General features: G+C 49.0%; 1 protein-coding gene across 1 annotated transcript; it reads right to left on the reverse strand.

Moving 5' to 3' along the window:
• Positions 1-15,946: 15,946 nt before the first annotated feature.
• LOC149352163 (histone H2A-like) lies at positions 15,947-16,330 on the reverse strand. The gene has a single exon (XM_089575671.1). The coding sequence runs from the start codon at positions 16,328-16,330 to the stop codon at positions 15,947-15,949; it is 384 nt and encodes a 127-aa protein (XP_089431797.1).
• Positions 16,331-16,791: the final 461 nt, after the last annotated feature.

Consider the following 16,791-nt stretch of genomic DNA (forward strand, 5'->3'; position numbering starts at 1 on the left):
GAACCAAAAGCTGATATCTTTACTGACAGGCTGCACAAGGCACTGTCGGGCGCATGTAGCTCGTGAGCTGCGCGTTTGAGACCGCTGCCGTTCTGGACGGTCAGGTTTCGTGGTTGGACGTCGCAGTGTTACCGTTAATCTGTACTGGGATTCACATTGGCATTATACCAGACACTACGGACTGCTTAAAGCTTAAAACCAGTAGATTTCTCCTAAACCAATGAGAATGCGGGAAGCGAACAACGCGCTGATATATTTCGTCCGTTGTTGGTGCCCACGCCAGTGTGTCTCGCCTTCATTGAAACAAGACGCCAAGGGTAAGCGCTCGCAGATGGAAAAGAAGGAAAGTATTTTGGCGTGCAAAGTCAGCGAAAGGGTGTAGCGACCCGGGAAACAGTTTGTAGTGCGTGGTATGCTACAGAAGCGTGAAAGCAGCGCTGTAGGTGAATTCATATCACCGGAGTCAGCGCTTGTTGTCCTTCTTCCTCCAAGTTCCAATACTCCTTGTTACTGATTCTGCGCGCAGTACGCGAGCCTCTGCTTCGTCCAAGACTGACGTGAAGCAGTTTTTTTTCGGCAAAGCATGAGGCTAACAGACCTACTTCGAGATCGTGATGGAGTTCATTCAAAAGGCAATGGTACACGAACGAAGGAGGCAGGGCGCTAACGCCGCATTTGTCCGCGTTTCCTAGAAATGCTCGACGAGGCCAGGAAAGAATTGTCGGTCTGTGTGCGGTGTCGCGCGATAAGCATGCAAAGGTTGCTCGGAACGGATAACGAATTAGGAACCAGGTTACCCATGGAGAGCTAAGCTCTTTTATTCAGAGCCGTTCACCAGCATCCACTCTTCCAGCTGAGGTGGAATGTATGGTAAGGCTCCGCCCTACGAGTTGGTTACTCCTGCGAGCAACTTCCTCAGCTCCTCGTCATTTCACACGGCCAGCTGGACATCACGAGGCGCGATCACAGTCTTGTCGTTGTCGCGCGCCGCGTTGCCGGCGAGCAACAGCAGTTCTGCCGTGAGGTACTCGAGCACCACGGCCATGTAGACGGTGGCCCCGGCTGCCACGCGCTCCGCGTAGTTCCAATTCCGGAGCCGCCGCTGGATGCACCCGATCGGGAATTACGATCCCGCACGGGCCGGGCCTGATCTGTTTTTGGTTGCCTTGGATGTCTCAGCCCCGGCTCCTCCGTTAGCCATGACGGTACTGCGCAGTGGTATGGAAGAAAACGGTCAACGGAGCGCAGTGCAGCGGTGCTAGAACCCCGAAGCACAGTATAACTAAGCACCAACAAAGCCTGTACATGTATCCAACGTGGCTATATACGCCATTCTCAGTCGATGCGTTGCAGTCGAGGTGATGTGGAAGCATTCCCATTCGTTCTCTATAATAGGATAAAAAAAAATACCGAAAGCAGGTGCTGGCACATTCAAGCCGTTTTACCGAGCAAGTGAAACGATGAACGGTGTACGAGTTCCTTCATCGGCGGCAGAAAGCATGACTCATGCCTCATTAAACGGAACGGGGCGCAGTGCCGAAATTAAGTGTTATCTTACCACTTGGGTTCCTTATACTGGTCCGAGTCAGCGGGAGAAGTGCAAAGCCAACTGAGGTACGGATCTCGTTCCATCAACGAATGCGCGTGCTCAGTCGCTGAAGAGGAAGTAACGTGCTGGCAGGCTACGTTCCCAGGTTAGCTGGCCGCACATGATTTACGCCAGGATATAATGATGAAAATGAAAACGTTTTAACTTGGACCCAACACTTTTTACCGATCTTCCTGTGTGGACATGCGCCATTGTAAGAGGTTAGCAATAACAATTACAACATTTCTGCCAGTACATGATCCCTCAAACCCAGCGGGTGTGTCCTCTTCCTTCTCGTCTTCATCGCTTTGGCTATATGTGTTCTTCCTCGCTTCTTTTCGGCATAGATGTGGGAGCCAGACGAAGCACCAGCCAATTAGACGCCGAGACTGCGTCAGAGGTCTGTGTGAGTGGCCTGCACCTTTGATGCCGCGCGTTCGTTCTCCGCTGTGTTTCTGCTTTCAGTGTTGAAGAAACGCTCCTACAAGTATTTAATTTGTGTGCTTTCCCCTCCGCCCCTGGACCTGTCTGTGAATTTTGGCCTTCCAGGACACGACGTACTCAAAGGATTGCGTAAAATGCTATAAGCTACACTATAAACTACGCTCCGAGACATTACCCCTTAGAACACGGTGAGAGAAAACGGATATTTTTGTGTATACTGTAAATCGCCCCCTTCGTGATCCTTCCTAAAGATTAAGCAGTGTTTCATCTATTGTACAGATGCAATATGGAATTTTATGCCACGAACATTGCAAAAATTAAATTTGACTCCACAGTGTGTGCGATATCTCACTGCAGTGCCATTTTTTGATGAACTCTTAGACATTTACTTTCTGAATGGATTACACAGCCTCTGGAAAACACGCATTATGGACTGACATTGTGAATCTGTTATTTGTGCATAAGACCACTCCTCGGAAGAATAATTGTTAGTCTAAGAAAAGTGTATGCCCAGACCGAGTACGAACCCAAATGGCGCTCACTTTTAATGCTGTGCACTTGATTGCCTTTTTCTTATGCTTTCTTACTTAGTGTATTGTGTTATGCATCCTGTTGATTTGCTCTGTTTTACTAATGTTTGCACATAGTTCTTCTACATAAAACATTGCATCACTGTAATATATATCATGTTCAAGTGAAACTGATCTGGTCACGACGCCGCTGGCTCGACACCCACTAGAGGCGTGTAGTGTTTTGCATAGTTGGTCGTAAAGCCTGGAGGCAGGTTGCCCACAACCCCGGTGGGCATGTTGCCACCTGACCGCCGTACCAGGCGAGCCCCCTGCCACAGGCTGGGGCCGGGAAACATCGGGGAAAATGAGATTTAGGGTCTTAGTGACAAAACAGCATTGTTTGTAGCTTTATTCATGTCAGTAAATGCAACATAGGCTATAGCAGACTCACGAGAATAGCAAAATAACCGCCCAGAAACTTCTTTTTTTTTTTCAGTCCACACCATGAACCTGTTTCATCCGTGTCGCTTCTATAACTGAATCAAAGGCCAGACACGGGGTCTCTATGTACTGTCCCGAGCCGAGCCCGGGCCAAACTCTCCCAGGGCAGTGCTTTTCGGTCGGGCCCCAGCCCGTGATTTGAGCACCTGTGACTTGGTTGCCGGCCAGGCTGTTGAAATGAAGCCGCTTAATATTTTTCAGAGACGGTCTTGCTTCTGTTCTCCTGCCAGACGTTCCAGATGGACGTCTTGGACAAGCACATGATGAATGAGTACTTGTTCGAATTCTGAAACTGATCCGCACGGTGCGTGCTTTCTTCACTAGCAAGTAGCTGTCAGGACAGAGTTTCGGCTAAACAAGGCCTTTGCCGGGTATGCATGTTGTTTTGTGTTGCAGCGGCCAGCACCGCGAAGTGGTGCTCCAGTCAAGACAAGAGAGAGACAGAAAGTCACGTGACACGTGCGCCCCGGTGCGACGCGTACCTTTGGGTGTTGCAGTTTGCACTCCACAGACGGGCGGTTTTCGGAAGGCGCGGGAAATGGATAAATTTTTTTGAGCCAGCGCTGAGGACAATCGCGTTTTCGAAATTACAAAAAACTGTCATGGTTATTGCAGGCAGTCAGCTACAATTACTTAGTTGCGACCGAGCGGCTCACTGTAATCGTTAGAAAGTTATCTATTAGAATTTATTAGCAACGTGTGACGCTGAGCGAATTACTGAACGCGAGTTTCACTCGAGACTAAATATAGCTGTGCGACAGGAGTGTTGCACACTCACCACAATTCAAAACATGCTGGCGTTAATTTTAAGGCGAAAGCCTTTAATGTCTCATTCTCCCCTCCGTCCGGCGTTACACGTAGCGCCTGGGGTGACTCATGGACGAGCGCAGCTGACGTCATCAAACAGATGGCGGATGTCCACCGAGATATGTGAGTTACTGCGTAATTTCCTTTCCTGAAATACAATTTCATTTTATTCATTACGGCCCCTCTTTTTCTTTCTTCTTCCACTTCCACTTCCTCCCTTCATGTACAGTGCGGTTCGGGTGTCAACCGAGATGACAAAGAATTACTGCCGCATTTCCTTTGCTCAAAAATCTTTGCTTTCAAAGGTGTTTCCAACCGGCTAGGCATTGCGCCAAACGGGTGGTGGCGTTCCGTGGACTCCCTGGCAGCGCTACAACACGCTGTCGCGTTCCACTCCTAAATGCAAAGCTTAAGCGTAATTAATTAGCAGTTAATTAGTATTTTGTCACCAACCAGTAATGAGCCATTAAAATTTTTGTCATTACATAGTAACCACTCATTAATTATGTGTGACGTCATGCAGCGGTGACCTCACTAGTGCCACAGAGGCAGTCAAAGTGGTGCGGAAAATGCTTTCGCCTCTATGCACTTTAGGCAGTAAAAGTGCCCCTGAACTTTTTATTGCGCTGAAATGTAAGCTACCAATTAATCGCTCCGAAGACAGTGAAAAAGACTTATCATGAGTGCGGTTAGAATCGCGTAAGGATCTTTGACAGATTTAAGTGTACTTTAGCTCTGTAATTATGTTACCGGGACTGCATTCTTACGCAGAGCATAAATGTGGGATATTTGAAAAACAGCTATCGGAAATAGGTACCTTCTATATTGTTTCGCTGTTCCAAGAGAAAAGTGATTGACTTTATATTCATGCGACTATCAATATTTATTACTGCTCACCAGGAAAACACTACCTCGCAAGGAGGAAGCCAGATAGTTAAGCGCGTATGATATTCAGTGCCGTGTCACATACTATGCCAGATATTCAGTGCCATGTAATTGGCGTTATCATTACAGGCTGTTTCACCAAAGATTTTACACAATTTTTGAAAATAGTTTTTTGAATTAGAAGAGCGCTTTTTTCGGCATTCTCAGCGGTGTAGCGCATGAGAATACAGCTGCGACGTGCTGGCTAGCAGGCTGGTTAACTAAAATTGAATGGTTAACTTATTAACTATTGCTGTTCGGCTGTTTTGCCGCGGGAACTCAATCTACACGTTCCGAGCATTCTTAGAAACTTCGAATTGTTGCCTTGTGCGGCCGGCTTGTCGAATTTAAATCGGATTAACGTCCGGCTCCCGCCCTTTCTTTTTTATTTCCCCGCATTCGATGGCAGGAGTCGACCAACGCATGGAGTGCTTTTCAGGCAGTCGCGTGGCGGCTTTGCTTTCGCTTTAATTTTGTTTTTTAGGTTTCCGTGAATAAATGGTTGGTTTGGTTTATTGGGGTTTAACGTCCCGAAGCAACAAAGACTATGAGGGACGCCGTAGTGAAGGGTTCCGGAAATTTCGACCACCTGGGGTTCTTTAACGTGCACTGACATCGAACAGCACACGGGCGTCTAGAATCTCGCCTTCAGCGAAATTCAGCCGCCGCGTCCGGGATCGAACCCGCGTCTTTCGGGACAGCAGCCGAGCGCCATAACCACTGAGCCACCGCGGTGGTCGTGAATAAATAGATCTAGTCAGAGACTGCATAGTTGCAAATTAGGCCCACGGAAAAATATATACGCGTGCACTATTTGCTTTCGCCGATCACTAAGTGCCACTCCACCGATGGCAGAGGGCAAGCCGCCACTTGACCGGTAGAAAGGTTGGTCGACTCCTCCCTTCATTCCATGACTACAGCGGAACTAACGGGACAAGAAGAAGGACACTGGGACACAGTGCTGTGTTGTGTCCCTGCCTATGTCCTTTTTGTCCCATTCGTTGCGCTGTAGATACGGAATATCGGAACCAGCTCGCCCAACAACTTACCTTGTCGACTCCTCCCACCGCCTGCAAGGAATTAAAAAAAAATGCCAAGAACCTGGACGTTAATAGCCACATTTCTTTCGTAAGGGGCAATACAGTAAAGAGAAACGCACTGAAATCGAGAGACAAACAACAGTCGCCAGGAATGTGTGCCGTACGCGCGCTCTTAAACAATTCTGGCTTGCAGAGGGCGCGCACGCATCCACACTAAGGCGGGATCGCCGCGGCGCCCCAAGGTGGCGGCTCTGCTCGGTGAAGCTGGATCGGGGCAACCTGACTGCCCTAATACCGCGGTCGACGGCGAATCGGGGAAACCGAGCGGCGACTCGGAGATGGGGAACGGCGACGAACAGACGGGCGGCGATCGAAGGAGTCAGGGTTTCGGGAGCCTAAGTACGGTGAAAGGGTTGGGGAGGGGCGTAGGCGCAGGCGCAGCCGCAAAGGTCGCATTCGTCAGCAGTGAGCAGAATGTGGTGGTAATAGTTAAAGTCGGTAGACACAGGACTCGGGATAGCTGCCGAACAACCTGCTCACGGGCAAACCACTTGATGTGGAAAATTAGCGAGCTATCCATTCTCGCAGCAGAGAGGTTGGTATATGTGTGGGTTGCGCAGATGCTTGCCGAGTGAAAACTCGCTGTCTTCACAGCTCGTCGTAGCTATGGCGCAGATTCAAAATATCTCTGACGGAGGGAAGGCTCTTGAAAACAAGGATTAAAAGCGTTGTCCTGGGTGCTTTTGAAGATATGTTTGATTTTTTTTCAGCCTGCGCCATGGACACGTGTCGACGAGCTTGCAGAGGTCGATGGCATATCTTCCATATAGCTTGTGATGGTTTCACCATTCCGCTGGGTGCGAAGGCGATTACGCGGCTCAGCGCGAAATTATGCGCACAGCATGGCGGCCGAAGATGCCGGTGAAACTGGTCTTGAAGGTGGACCAAGTGGTGAAGTAGGATTCTTGGTTCTTGTACCAGAGGTGTGCAAAACCGATTAAGTAGAAGGTGACATTCGTGAGCTTCATGGAATTGTAAGAGGACTACCAGTCGTCCACGTAGTGATCATCCGTGCCCCTGAGAGCTGACTGGCCGGGGCGCGTCTGATCGCATGGTTGTAAGGAGGGTACCGATGCGCAGCTCTGCGCAGGATGTAACATCGCAACCACCACCAAGATAAGACGGGATTTATTTGTAAGAGAAGCTTGTTCGGGAAGGGTGGGAAGATAGAATGCAAAATATTTTATTTATCGGTAAGAGCTTGGTGCTAAGAGGTCGCGTTAAGTGATTGAGAATACATAGCCCTCGACGACTTGGTCAGCCCACTCCACCGCCAGAACTTGCATTCTGGGGTCAGAGCTAGCCAGCATGCTCTCCCACCGCTCTAGAGTAGTAACGGTAATTAGATCCCCAGGTGGTGGCACTATTTTGCAATCCCATAGAATATGATCGTAGATGGCTCGATGGACGCAGTGTTTACAGTTCGGATTGTATACATCAGGAGCAGAGCAGGAAAACGCAGGCCCCGGCTATAATAGTTCGCGCTCTCTTCTGTGCGTTGACACTGCCGGTGCAGCTGCTGACCATTTTCCTCATTACACGAATATTTTTTTTAAGCAGTCGCATTCCTACTTTTCAGTCAGTCATCGCTCACCCTGAGGAAGACGTGCAGCTCCAACCTAATTCAGGCAAGGAAGCCGCGCAGTCGTGTACTGCGTCGCTCTCGTTATGATTGCGCGGTTTCTGTGTACTCACCTACGCGAATTCTTTTCTGTCTTCTTTCTCAGCCACTATTTTACCGTCATTGAAGCTTTGTACAGCAACCATATAGCTATACTGTAACAATTGGTTGGCACAGAAATGGAAGTGGCCAGCATGGCACCAGCAGAAAGCAGTTTGTGACACACAGCCGGTTGCACCCCTGTTGCTGCACTACAGGAATTAGCAGCGGACTTGCAATTTCTCCTCTCCCGTTCCCACGGGTTTACACTGCAACTAGTGACATCACGTGCTACAATGCTGTGGAAATTTGATGGGTGCCCATCTTGGGGAAATGTGTCTCGTGTTGGATTGGCCTTATTCTAGATTGGAGTTTATAGCAATAGAGCAAATTACTCATTGGCATCCACTCATGCGGAGCCATACGGCTACAGAGGAATGCTATACAGCTTCCGCAGAAACTTCGTACTCAATGAAAAATTCGTCCTGGTCCGGCGTTCGAACCGGGGCCCACCGCTTAACCAGAGCAGTCGCTCTATATATCAACTAAGCTAACCGCGGCGGCTAACACTAACTAGGGCGAAAGCGAATTGATCGATAACTCGAGGTCTGAATACTTCGCCGTGCGAACAGCGCTGATTAGATCAATTGGTAGAGCGACCATTCCGGTGAAGCGGTGAGCACGGTTTGAACACTTTACCAAGGCCAATTTTGATTTAACTACGAAGTTTCTGTGGAAGCTGTATAGCTTCCCTTTGTAGCCGTATGGCTGCGCTTGGGTGGATGCCAATGAGCTATTTTCTCCCTTATTACAAATTTACTCCTCCTTGGGGAATTCCCCTAAAATATTTGACCAGGTTGTAGTTTAGTTACACAAACAAGGCGAGGCGATGATCAGAGAAGAGGCGGGACTGAAGAAGAATCGGCAGCAAAAACTATTTTTATTTAAATCAAGGAATAAATGTAAATAAAAATCAATTTTTCTTGCATTTTTTGTACTGATGTCTGGCAATAAAAAGTGTTATTTCAAATTGGGTGGGTAATCATTTTATGTAGTGATATTTACTCTCGTAAGAATTCTCGTTTCGAAAACACAAGGTAAGGCAAAATTTTTAATCTAGTTTGCTTCCATTTTTATTTCTAAGCGTTTCTAAGAATGTTTCTAAGCATCTGACTATGCATAAGAAGATTCCGCTTTCGAATCATGGCAAGCAGGCTGATTTTTTCCCCCCACTTTTTCTCTGAGCGCGCAAAGCAACACTGCTACGTTCGAATTACCACTGTGTTTGGGTTATTCGCCTCGATGGCTACAGAACACGCATATATGAACGGAAGACGCAATCGAAAGGACTTTTTAAAATTTAGTCGGCGTCTTCATTTCTTTTTTCTTGACTGTGCACTACACATGTTGATGCTTTCGAAACAAAGAAGAAGTATATGCTTTTTCTGCCTCCTAAACATCCGAGAGGAAAAACAAAGAAAGTTCTAGGGCTCCATCGGAAATGAGGATATAAAAATTCCCGGAACAATACTCACCGTCCAGCGCACGCTTGCCCCACAGGAATGTGTCATGACCAGCAACACAAGGCTCACTGTGTGCTCTATGAGGGCTGGACAAGTTGCGCAATCAGCGGCGAAAAACAACAAAACTGAAATGAGTTATTGGTATGCCTTTTTTGACCGGTAGGAGGGCCCGAGAAGGAATCAAGCAATTCGTCCCTACGTGAAAAAAAAAAAAAAATTACTTGCGCGGATAATCGAAAGCATGTTTAAAAATTCAATGAAGCAGTCAGAGACGGCAATGGAGCCTTGGTGACGAGGCTTCATTACCCATATAACATGATGTGGAGCTATATAACCGGTTGCACCTCACAAGTGGCATTCCGAGTCACTGGATTACCTGGCTGCCCCTCCCTCTAGGGGTCTTCAGTTTCAGGAAGAAAGGAGTTATCGTCTCGCTCGCTTCCACACCTCACAGGGTCAACGCTCCCTCCTCCACGAGGACCACGAAGATAGCTGGCACCTCGTTTCTAGCCGCCTCCCTCCGTGGGGACCAGTTTTCAGCTTGCTACCGCAGCGGTGGCCTAGTGCTCTGAGAATACGCCTCGCATGCGGAAGGTTCCATGCTCGATCCCCAGTGTCGCCGGTTACGCACAGGTGATACAATGGGTAGTAGCTTTCGCCTGGTCTGGTGTTCGGCTTGTTTAAGTTTAAATGCTTGGGAAATGGGTCTTTGACCCCACCTTGACTAGAAGAAAGCACCTCGTGCCATGGCGCTCTTTGGCCACAGATGCCCTTGCGCCATAAGAATCCATCCTAATAATCATTCTGCTTGCTGTCGAATGTTCCAACAGGAACCCACAAGCCTCAAGAAGTCAACGGTGCAAAGACATTCGGCGCGTCTACCGTTCCACAAGCCCATCACCAAAGGCCACCACAAATGTTTAACAACTAGGCATTTGGAGGTAGAAATGTGGCTTTCACGGCATAATAATAAAACACTTGTTAATAGTTACCTTTGTAACAAACAGCGTGGGCGCCGTTTCAGAAACTCACGTTTATGGAACGAAGCTCACAAACCAAAAGCTGTAATCTTTACTGACAGAGGGCTGCAAAAGGCACTCTCGGGTGCATGTAGCTCGCGAGCTGCGCGTTTGAGACCGCTACCGTTCTGGACGGCCAGGCTTCGCGCTTGGACGACGCAGTGTTACCGTTTATCTGTACTGGCATTCACATTGGCATTATACCAGACACTACGGACTGCTTAACGCTTAAAATCAGTAGATTTCTCATAAACCGAGGAGAATGCGGGAAGCGAGCAACGCACTCGCATATTTCGTCCATTTTTGGTGTCCTCATCATTATGTCTCGCCTTGATTTAAACATAACGCGAAAGGTCAGCGCTCGCAGCTCGAAAAGAAGGAACGAATTTTGGCGTGCAAAGTCGGCTGAAGGATCTAGCGAGACGGGAAACAGATTGTTGTGCGCGGCATGTTACCGAAGCGTTGCAGCAGTGCTGTAGGTGAATTCCAGTCACCGGAGTCAGTGACACCGGAGTCAGTGCCACCGGAGTCCTTCTTCCTCCAAGTTTCAGTACTCCTTGTTGCTGATTCTGCGTGCAGTATGCCAGATTATCTGCTTCGTTCGAGGCTGACGAGTGCCTGAGCATCCACAGAAGCAGAATGTTTTTTTTTCTGTCAAAGCATGAAGACCTGCTTCGAGATCGCGATGGAGTTCATTCAAAAGGCAATGGTACACGGACGAAGGAGGCAGGGCGCCAACGCCGCATATTTCCGCGATTCCTAGAGATGCTCGTCGAGGCCAGGAAAGAATTGTCGGTCTGCGTGCGGTGTTGCGCGATACGTATGCAGCGGTTGCTCGGAGCAGATAACGAAAGAGGAACCAGGTTACTCAAGGGGGGCTAAGTTGTTTTAATCAGTGCCGTTCGCCAGCATGCACTCTTGGCCCCCCACTACTGCTTCGCCATCCTCGCGGGCATTCTGCGAGGTGTCGGAGACACTGCACTTCTTCCGAAGCAGCTGAGGTGGAATGTATGGTAAGACTCCGCCCTCCGAGATGGTTACTCCTGTGAGCAGCTGCCTCAACTCCTCGTTGTTGCCCACGGCGAGCTGGATGTGACGGGGCGTGATCTGAGTCTTGTTTTTTCCCGCGCCATGTTGCCGGCGAACGCCAGCTGTTCAGCTTCGAGGTACTCGAGCACCGCCGACATGTAGACGGAGGCCCCGGCTCCCACGCGCTCACCGTAGTTCCCCTTGCAGAGCCATCGCTGGATGCGCCCGACCGGGGATTGCAATCACGCACGGGCCGAGCCTGATCTGGCCTTCGATGCCTTGGACGTCGTGATCCCGGCTCCCCCGCTAGCCATGGCGGTACTGCGCAGTGCAATGGAAGAAAACAGTCAGCGAAGCGCAGTGCAGCTGTACTAGAACCACGAAGCACAGTATAAAAGCACAGCTATATAGCCATTTTTAGCCAACGCGTTGCAGTCGAGGTGATATGCAAGTAATCCCATAAGATCTCTCCAATAGGATAAAAAAGAACATACCAAAAGCAGGTGTAAGCAGATTCAAGCAGTTTTACCGGGCAAGTGAAACGATGAACGGCGTAGGAGTTCCTTCATCGGTTGGAGAAAGCACGACCGATGCCTCATCTAAACGGAACGGGGCACAATGCAGAAATTAAGCGTTATCTTACCGGCTGGATAAGCCTTGGTCCGAGTCAGTAGGCAGAGTGCAGCGTCCCAAGGTCCCCAGCGTATCTTAATCGCTCATGAGGAATTGACGTGGCTGGCAGGCTGCGTTCCCAGGTTAGCAGGAAAACGCAGGTCCCTGCTCAAATAGTGCGTGCTCTCGTCTCGCGCTGTGCGTTGACGCTGCCGCTGCAGCTGCTGGCCATTTTACTCATTACACAAATGTTTTTTAAGCTGTCGCATTCCTACTTTTCAGTCACTCATCGCTCACCCTGAGGGAGACGTGCAGCTCCAACCTAATTCAGGCCATGAAGCCGCGCAATCGTGTACAGCGGCGCTTTCGTTATGATTGCCCGCTTTCAGTGTACTAACCTACGCGAATTCTTTATTCTCTTCTTCCTCAGCCACTATTTTACCGTCATTGAAGCTTTGTACACTCACCATGGAGCTATACTCCAACGATTTCGTGGCCCAGAAATGGAAGTGGCCGCCATGGAACATGCAGAACGCAGTTCGTGACACGCAGCCGCTTGCACCCCTGTGGCTGCACTACAGGAATTCGCGGCGGACTTGCAATTTATCCCCTCCCGTTCCCACGGGTTGTCTCTGCACCGAGTGACTCACGCATCCTACAATGCTGTGGAAATTTGATTAGTGCCCATCTTGGGGAAAAGTGCCTCGTGTTGGATTCGGCTTATCCTAGATTGTAGTTTATAACAATCGAGCAAATTACTCATTGGCATTCACCCAAACGCAGCCATACGACTACAAAGGAAAGCTATACAGCTTTAAAAGAATCTTCGTAGTTAAAAAAAAATCCGTCCTGGTCTGGCGTTCGAACCCGGGACCACCGCTTAACCGGAGCAGTCGCTCTATATATCAACTGAGCTAACCGGGATCGCTAGCAATTAGAAGGGCGAAAGCGAATTGAACGTTACCTAGAAGTTTGAATAATTCGCCGTGCTAGCAGCCCTTGTTAGATCGCTTGGTACAGCAACTGTTCTGGTGAAGCGGTGGGCCCGGTTGAAACCCTGCAGAAGGACAAAGTTTTGTTTAACTACGAAGTTTCTGTGGAGGCTGTATAGCTTTCCTCTGTAGCCGTGTGGCTGCGCCTGGGTGGATGACGATGAGTAATTTGCTCCCTGACTACAAATTTACTCCACCTTGGGGAATTCCCTTAAAACATTTGACCAGGTTGTAGTTTAGTTGCACAAACAAGACAAGGCGATGATCAGATAAGAGTTGGGACTGAAGAAAAATCAGCAACAAAAACTATTTGTAACTATAAAAAGAGAAATCTTTGATAGATAATAAGGCAGCCATTTTTATTCATTGTAGTATTAAATTCTAGAATTTTCGCAACAGAATAGTTGGTTTGGTTTGGTTTATGGGGTTTAACTTCCCAAAGCGACTAAGGCTATGAGAGAGGCCGTAGTGGAGGGCTCCGGAAATTACGACCACCTGGGGTTCTTTAACGTGCACTGACATCGCACAGTACACAGGCCTCTATGATTTCTGCTCCAAAGAAACGCAACAGAATACAGAGTAAGGCGCTGTCCATGGCCATTAAGGATTACAGGTAAATAAAAATGAATTTGATTTGCATTTATTGCATTGGAGTTAGGCAGTGATAAGTGGTTATTTGAGATTGGGTGGGTAATTATTTTATGCAATGATATTTACTCCCGTTAGAACTCTCGTTTCGAAAACACAAGGAAAGGCAAAATTTGTAACCTACTTAACAAAGGCGTGCTTGACAGATCCCTATTCGAGCATGTAAATATGGGTACTGCCCCTTCCCGCAGAGAAGCACCTGGATTAAGGCATATACGAAGAAGGCCAACAGCCATTGAAATGCGGCAGCAGGAGGGAATGCTTCTATTTTTATTTCTAAGCCTTTCTAAGAATGTTTCTAAGCGTCTGACTGCGGATAAGATGATTCCACTTGCGAATCCTGGCATGCAGGCTCGTTTTTTTTTCTCCCCACTTTATTTCCGAACACGCCAAGCCACACTGCTCCGTTCGAATTACCACTGTCTTTGGGTATTTCGCCGCGATAGCTACAAAACACGCATATGTGAGCGGAAGACGCAATCGAAAGGACATTTTAAAATTTAGTCGGCGTTTTCATTTGTTTTTTTCTCGACAGCACACTACATGTTGATGTTTTCGAAACAAAAAAGAAGCCTATGCTTTTTCTGCTTTCTAAACATCCGAGAGGATAAAGCAAGAAAGTTCTTGGGCCCCATCGGAAATGAAGACATAACCATTCTCGGAACAATACTCGCCGTCCAGCGCACGCTTTCCCCACAAGAATTTGTCATGACCGATAGCACAAGGCTCACTGTGTGCTCAATGAAGGCTGGACGAGTTGCGCAGTCAGCGCCGAAAAAAAATACAGACATGAGTTAATGGGATACCTTTTTAGAGCCGTAGGAGGGCACGGAGAAAGAATCAAGCAACTCGACCCGACGTGAAAATAAACAACAACAAAAAAACGTGCGCATAATCGAAAAGATGTTCCAAAAATTCAATGGACCAGCCAGAGACGGCTTGCAGGCTTGGTGACGAGGCTTGATCTCCCCAATAACAAGATGGGGTGCTATATACCCGGTTGCACCTCACACGTGGCATTCCGAGTCACTGGATTACCAGGCTGCCCCTCCGTCTAGGGGTCTTCCGTTTCAGGAAGAAAGGAGTTATCGTCTCGCGCGCTTCCACACCTCACAGGGTCAACGTTCCCTTCACTGCGACGACCACAAAACTAGCTGGGACTCGTTTCTATCCACCTTCCTCCTTGGGCACACGTTTTCTGCTTGCTACCGCAGAGGTGGCCTAATGGTCTCAGCATACGCTTCGCATGCGGGAGGTTCCATGCTCGATCCCCAGTGTCGCCGGGTACCCACCGGTGATGCAATGGGTACAAGCTTTCCCCTGCTCTGGTGTTCGGCTTGTTTAGGTTGAAATGCTTGGGAAATGGGTCTTTGACCCTACCTTGAGTAAAAGAAAACACATTGTGCCCTGGCGCTCTTTGGCCACAGATGCCCTTGCGCCGTAAGAATCCATCATTATAATCATTCTTCTTGCTGTCGAATGTTCCAACAGGAACCCACAAGCCTCAAGAAGTCAAGGGTGCAAAGACATTCGATGTGTGTACCGTTCCGCAAGCTGCGTCACAAAAGGACGCCACAAGTTTTTAATAAATAGGCATCTGCAGGTAGAAAGGTGGCTTTCACAGTATGATAATAAAATAATGGTTAATAGTTAGCTTTTTACCAAACACCGTAGGCGCCGTTCCAGAAACTTGCGTTCTTGGTACGACGGTAATGGAGCATAAGCTGAAATTTTAGTGCCGTAGTGCTGCACAAGGCACTGTCGGGCGCATGTAGCTCGAGAGCTGCGCGTTTGAGACTACCGCCTTTCTGGACGCTCAGGTTTCGCGCTGAGACGTCGTAGTGTTACCGTCTATCTGTACTGGCATTCAATATGGCCTTATCCCAGACACTACGGACTGCTTAAATCTGAAAATCAGTAGATTTCTTCTAAACCCAGCAGAATGCGGGAAGCGAACAATGCGCTTGCAAATGTCGTCCGTTGTTGGTGTCCACGCCATTGTGCCTCCCCTTGATTGAAACCTGACGCGAAGGGTCAGCGCTCGAAGCTGGAAAAGAAGGAAAGTGTTTTGGCGTGCAAAGTCAGTGAAAGGGTGCAGCGACACGGGAAACAGTTCGTAGTGCGCGGCATTTTACAGAAGCGTGAAGGCAGTGCTGTAGGTGAATTCCAGTCACCGGATTCAGCGCTGTTGTCCTTCATCCTCCAAGTTCCAATACTCCTTGTTACTGATTCTGCGTGCAGTATGCCAGACTCTCTGCTTCGTCCAAGACTGACGAGAAGCAGTTTTTTTTCGCCAAAGCATGAGGCTAACAGCCCTACTTCGAGACCACGATGGAATTCAAGAGCCAATGGTACATGGACGAAGGACGCAAGGCGCCAACGCCGCATTTGTCCGCGTTTCCTAGAGATGCTCGACGAGGCGAGGAAAGAATTGTCGGTGTGTGTGCGGTGTCGCGCGATAAGCATGCAAAGGTTGCTCGGAACAGATAACGAAGTAGGAACCAGGATACCCATGGGGAGCCATGTTATTTTATTCACAGCCGTTGACCAGCATGCACTCTTGGCCCCCAGCTAGTGCTTCGCCATCCTAGCGGGCGTTGTGCGAGATGTCGGAGCCACTTCTCGTCTTGAGCTGAGGTGGAATGAATGGTAAGACTCCGCCCTCCGAGATGGTTACTCCTGCGAGTAACTTCCTTAGCTCCTCGTCGTTGCGGACAGCAAGTTGGACGGGACGAGGCGTGATCACAGTCATGTCGTTGGCACTCGCCGCGTTGCCGGCGAGCACCAGCAATTCTGCCGTGAGGTACTGGAGCACCGCGGCCATGTACACGGAGGCCACGCGATCCGCGTAGTTCCCCTTGCGGAGCCGCCGCTGGATGCACCCGTTCGGGAATTGAAATCCCGCACGGGCCGAGCCTGATCTGGTTTTGGGTGCCATGGATGTCTCGGCCCCGGCTCCTCTGCTAGCCATTACGGTACTGCGCAGTGGTATGGAAGAAAACAGTCAACGGAGCGCAGTACAGCGGTTCTAGAACCCCGAAGCACAGCATAACATTAAGCACCAACAAAGCCTGTACATGGATGCAACGTAGCTATATACGCCATTCTCAGTCGATGCGTTGCAGTCGAGATAATGTGGAAGTATTCCCATTCGCACTCTCCAATAGGACAAAAAAAAAAGAACATACCGAAAGCAGGTGTTGGCACATTCAAGCCGTTTTACCGAGCAAGTGAAACGATGAACGGCGTACGAGTTCCTTCATCGGCGGCAGAAAGCATGACCCATGACGGAACGGGGCGCAGTGCCGAAATTAAGTGTTATCTTACCACTTGGGCTCCTTATACTGGTCCGAGTCAGCGGTAGAAGTGCAACGCCAACTGAGGTACGGATCACGTTCCATCAACGAATGCGCCTGCTCAGTCGCTGATGAG

Source organism: Amblyomma mixtum, chromosome 3 (genome assembly GCF_055824585.1).
Source record: "Amblyomma mixtum isolate Tamu chromosome 3, ASM5582458v1, whole genome shotgun sequence".
Lineage (NCBI taxonomy): Eukaryota > Metazoa > Arthropoda > Arachnida > Ixodida > Ixodidae > Amblyomma > Amblyomma mixtum.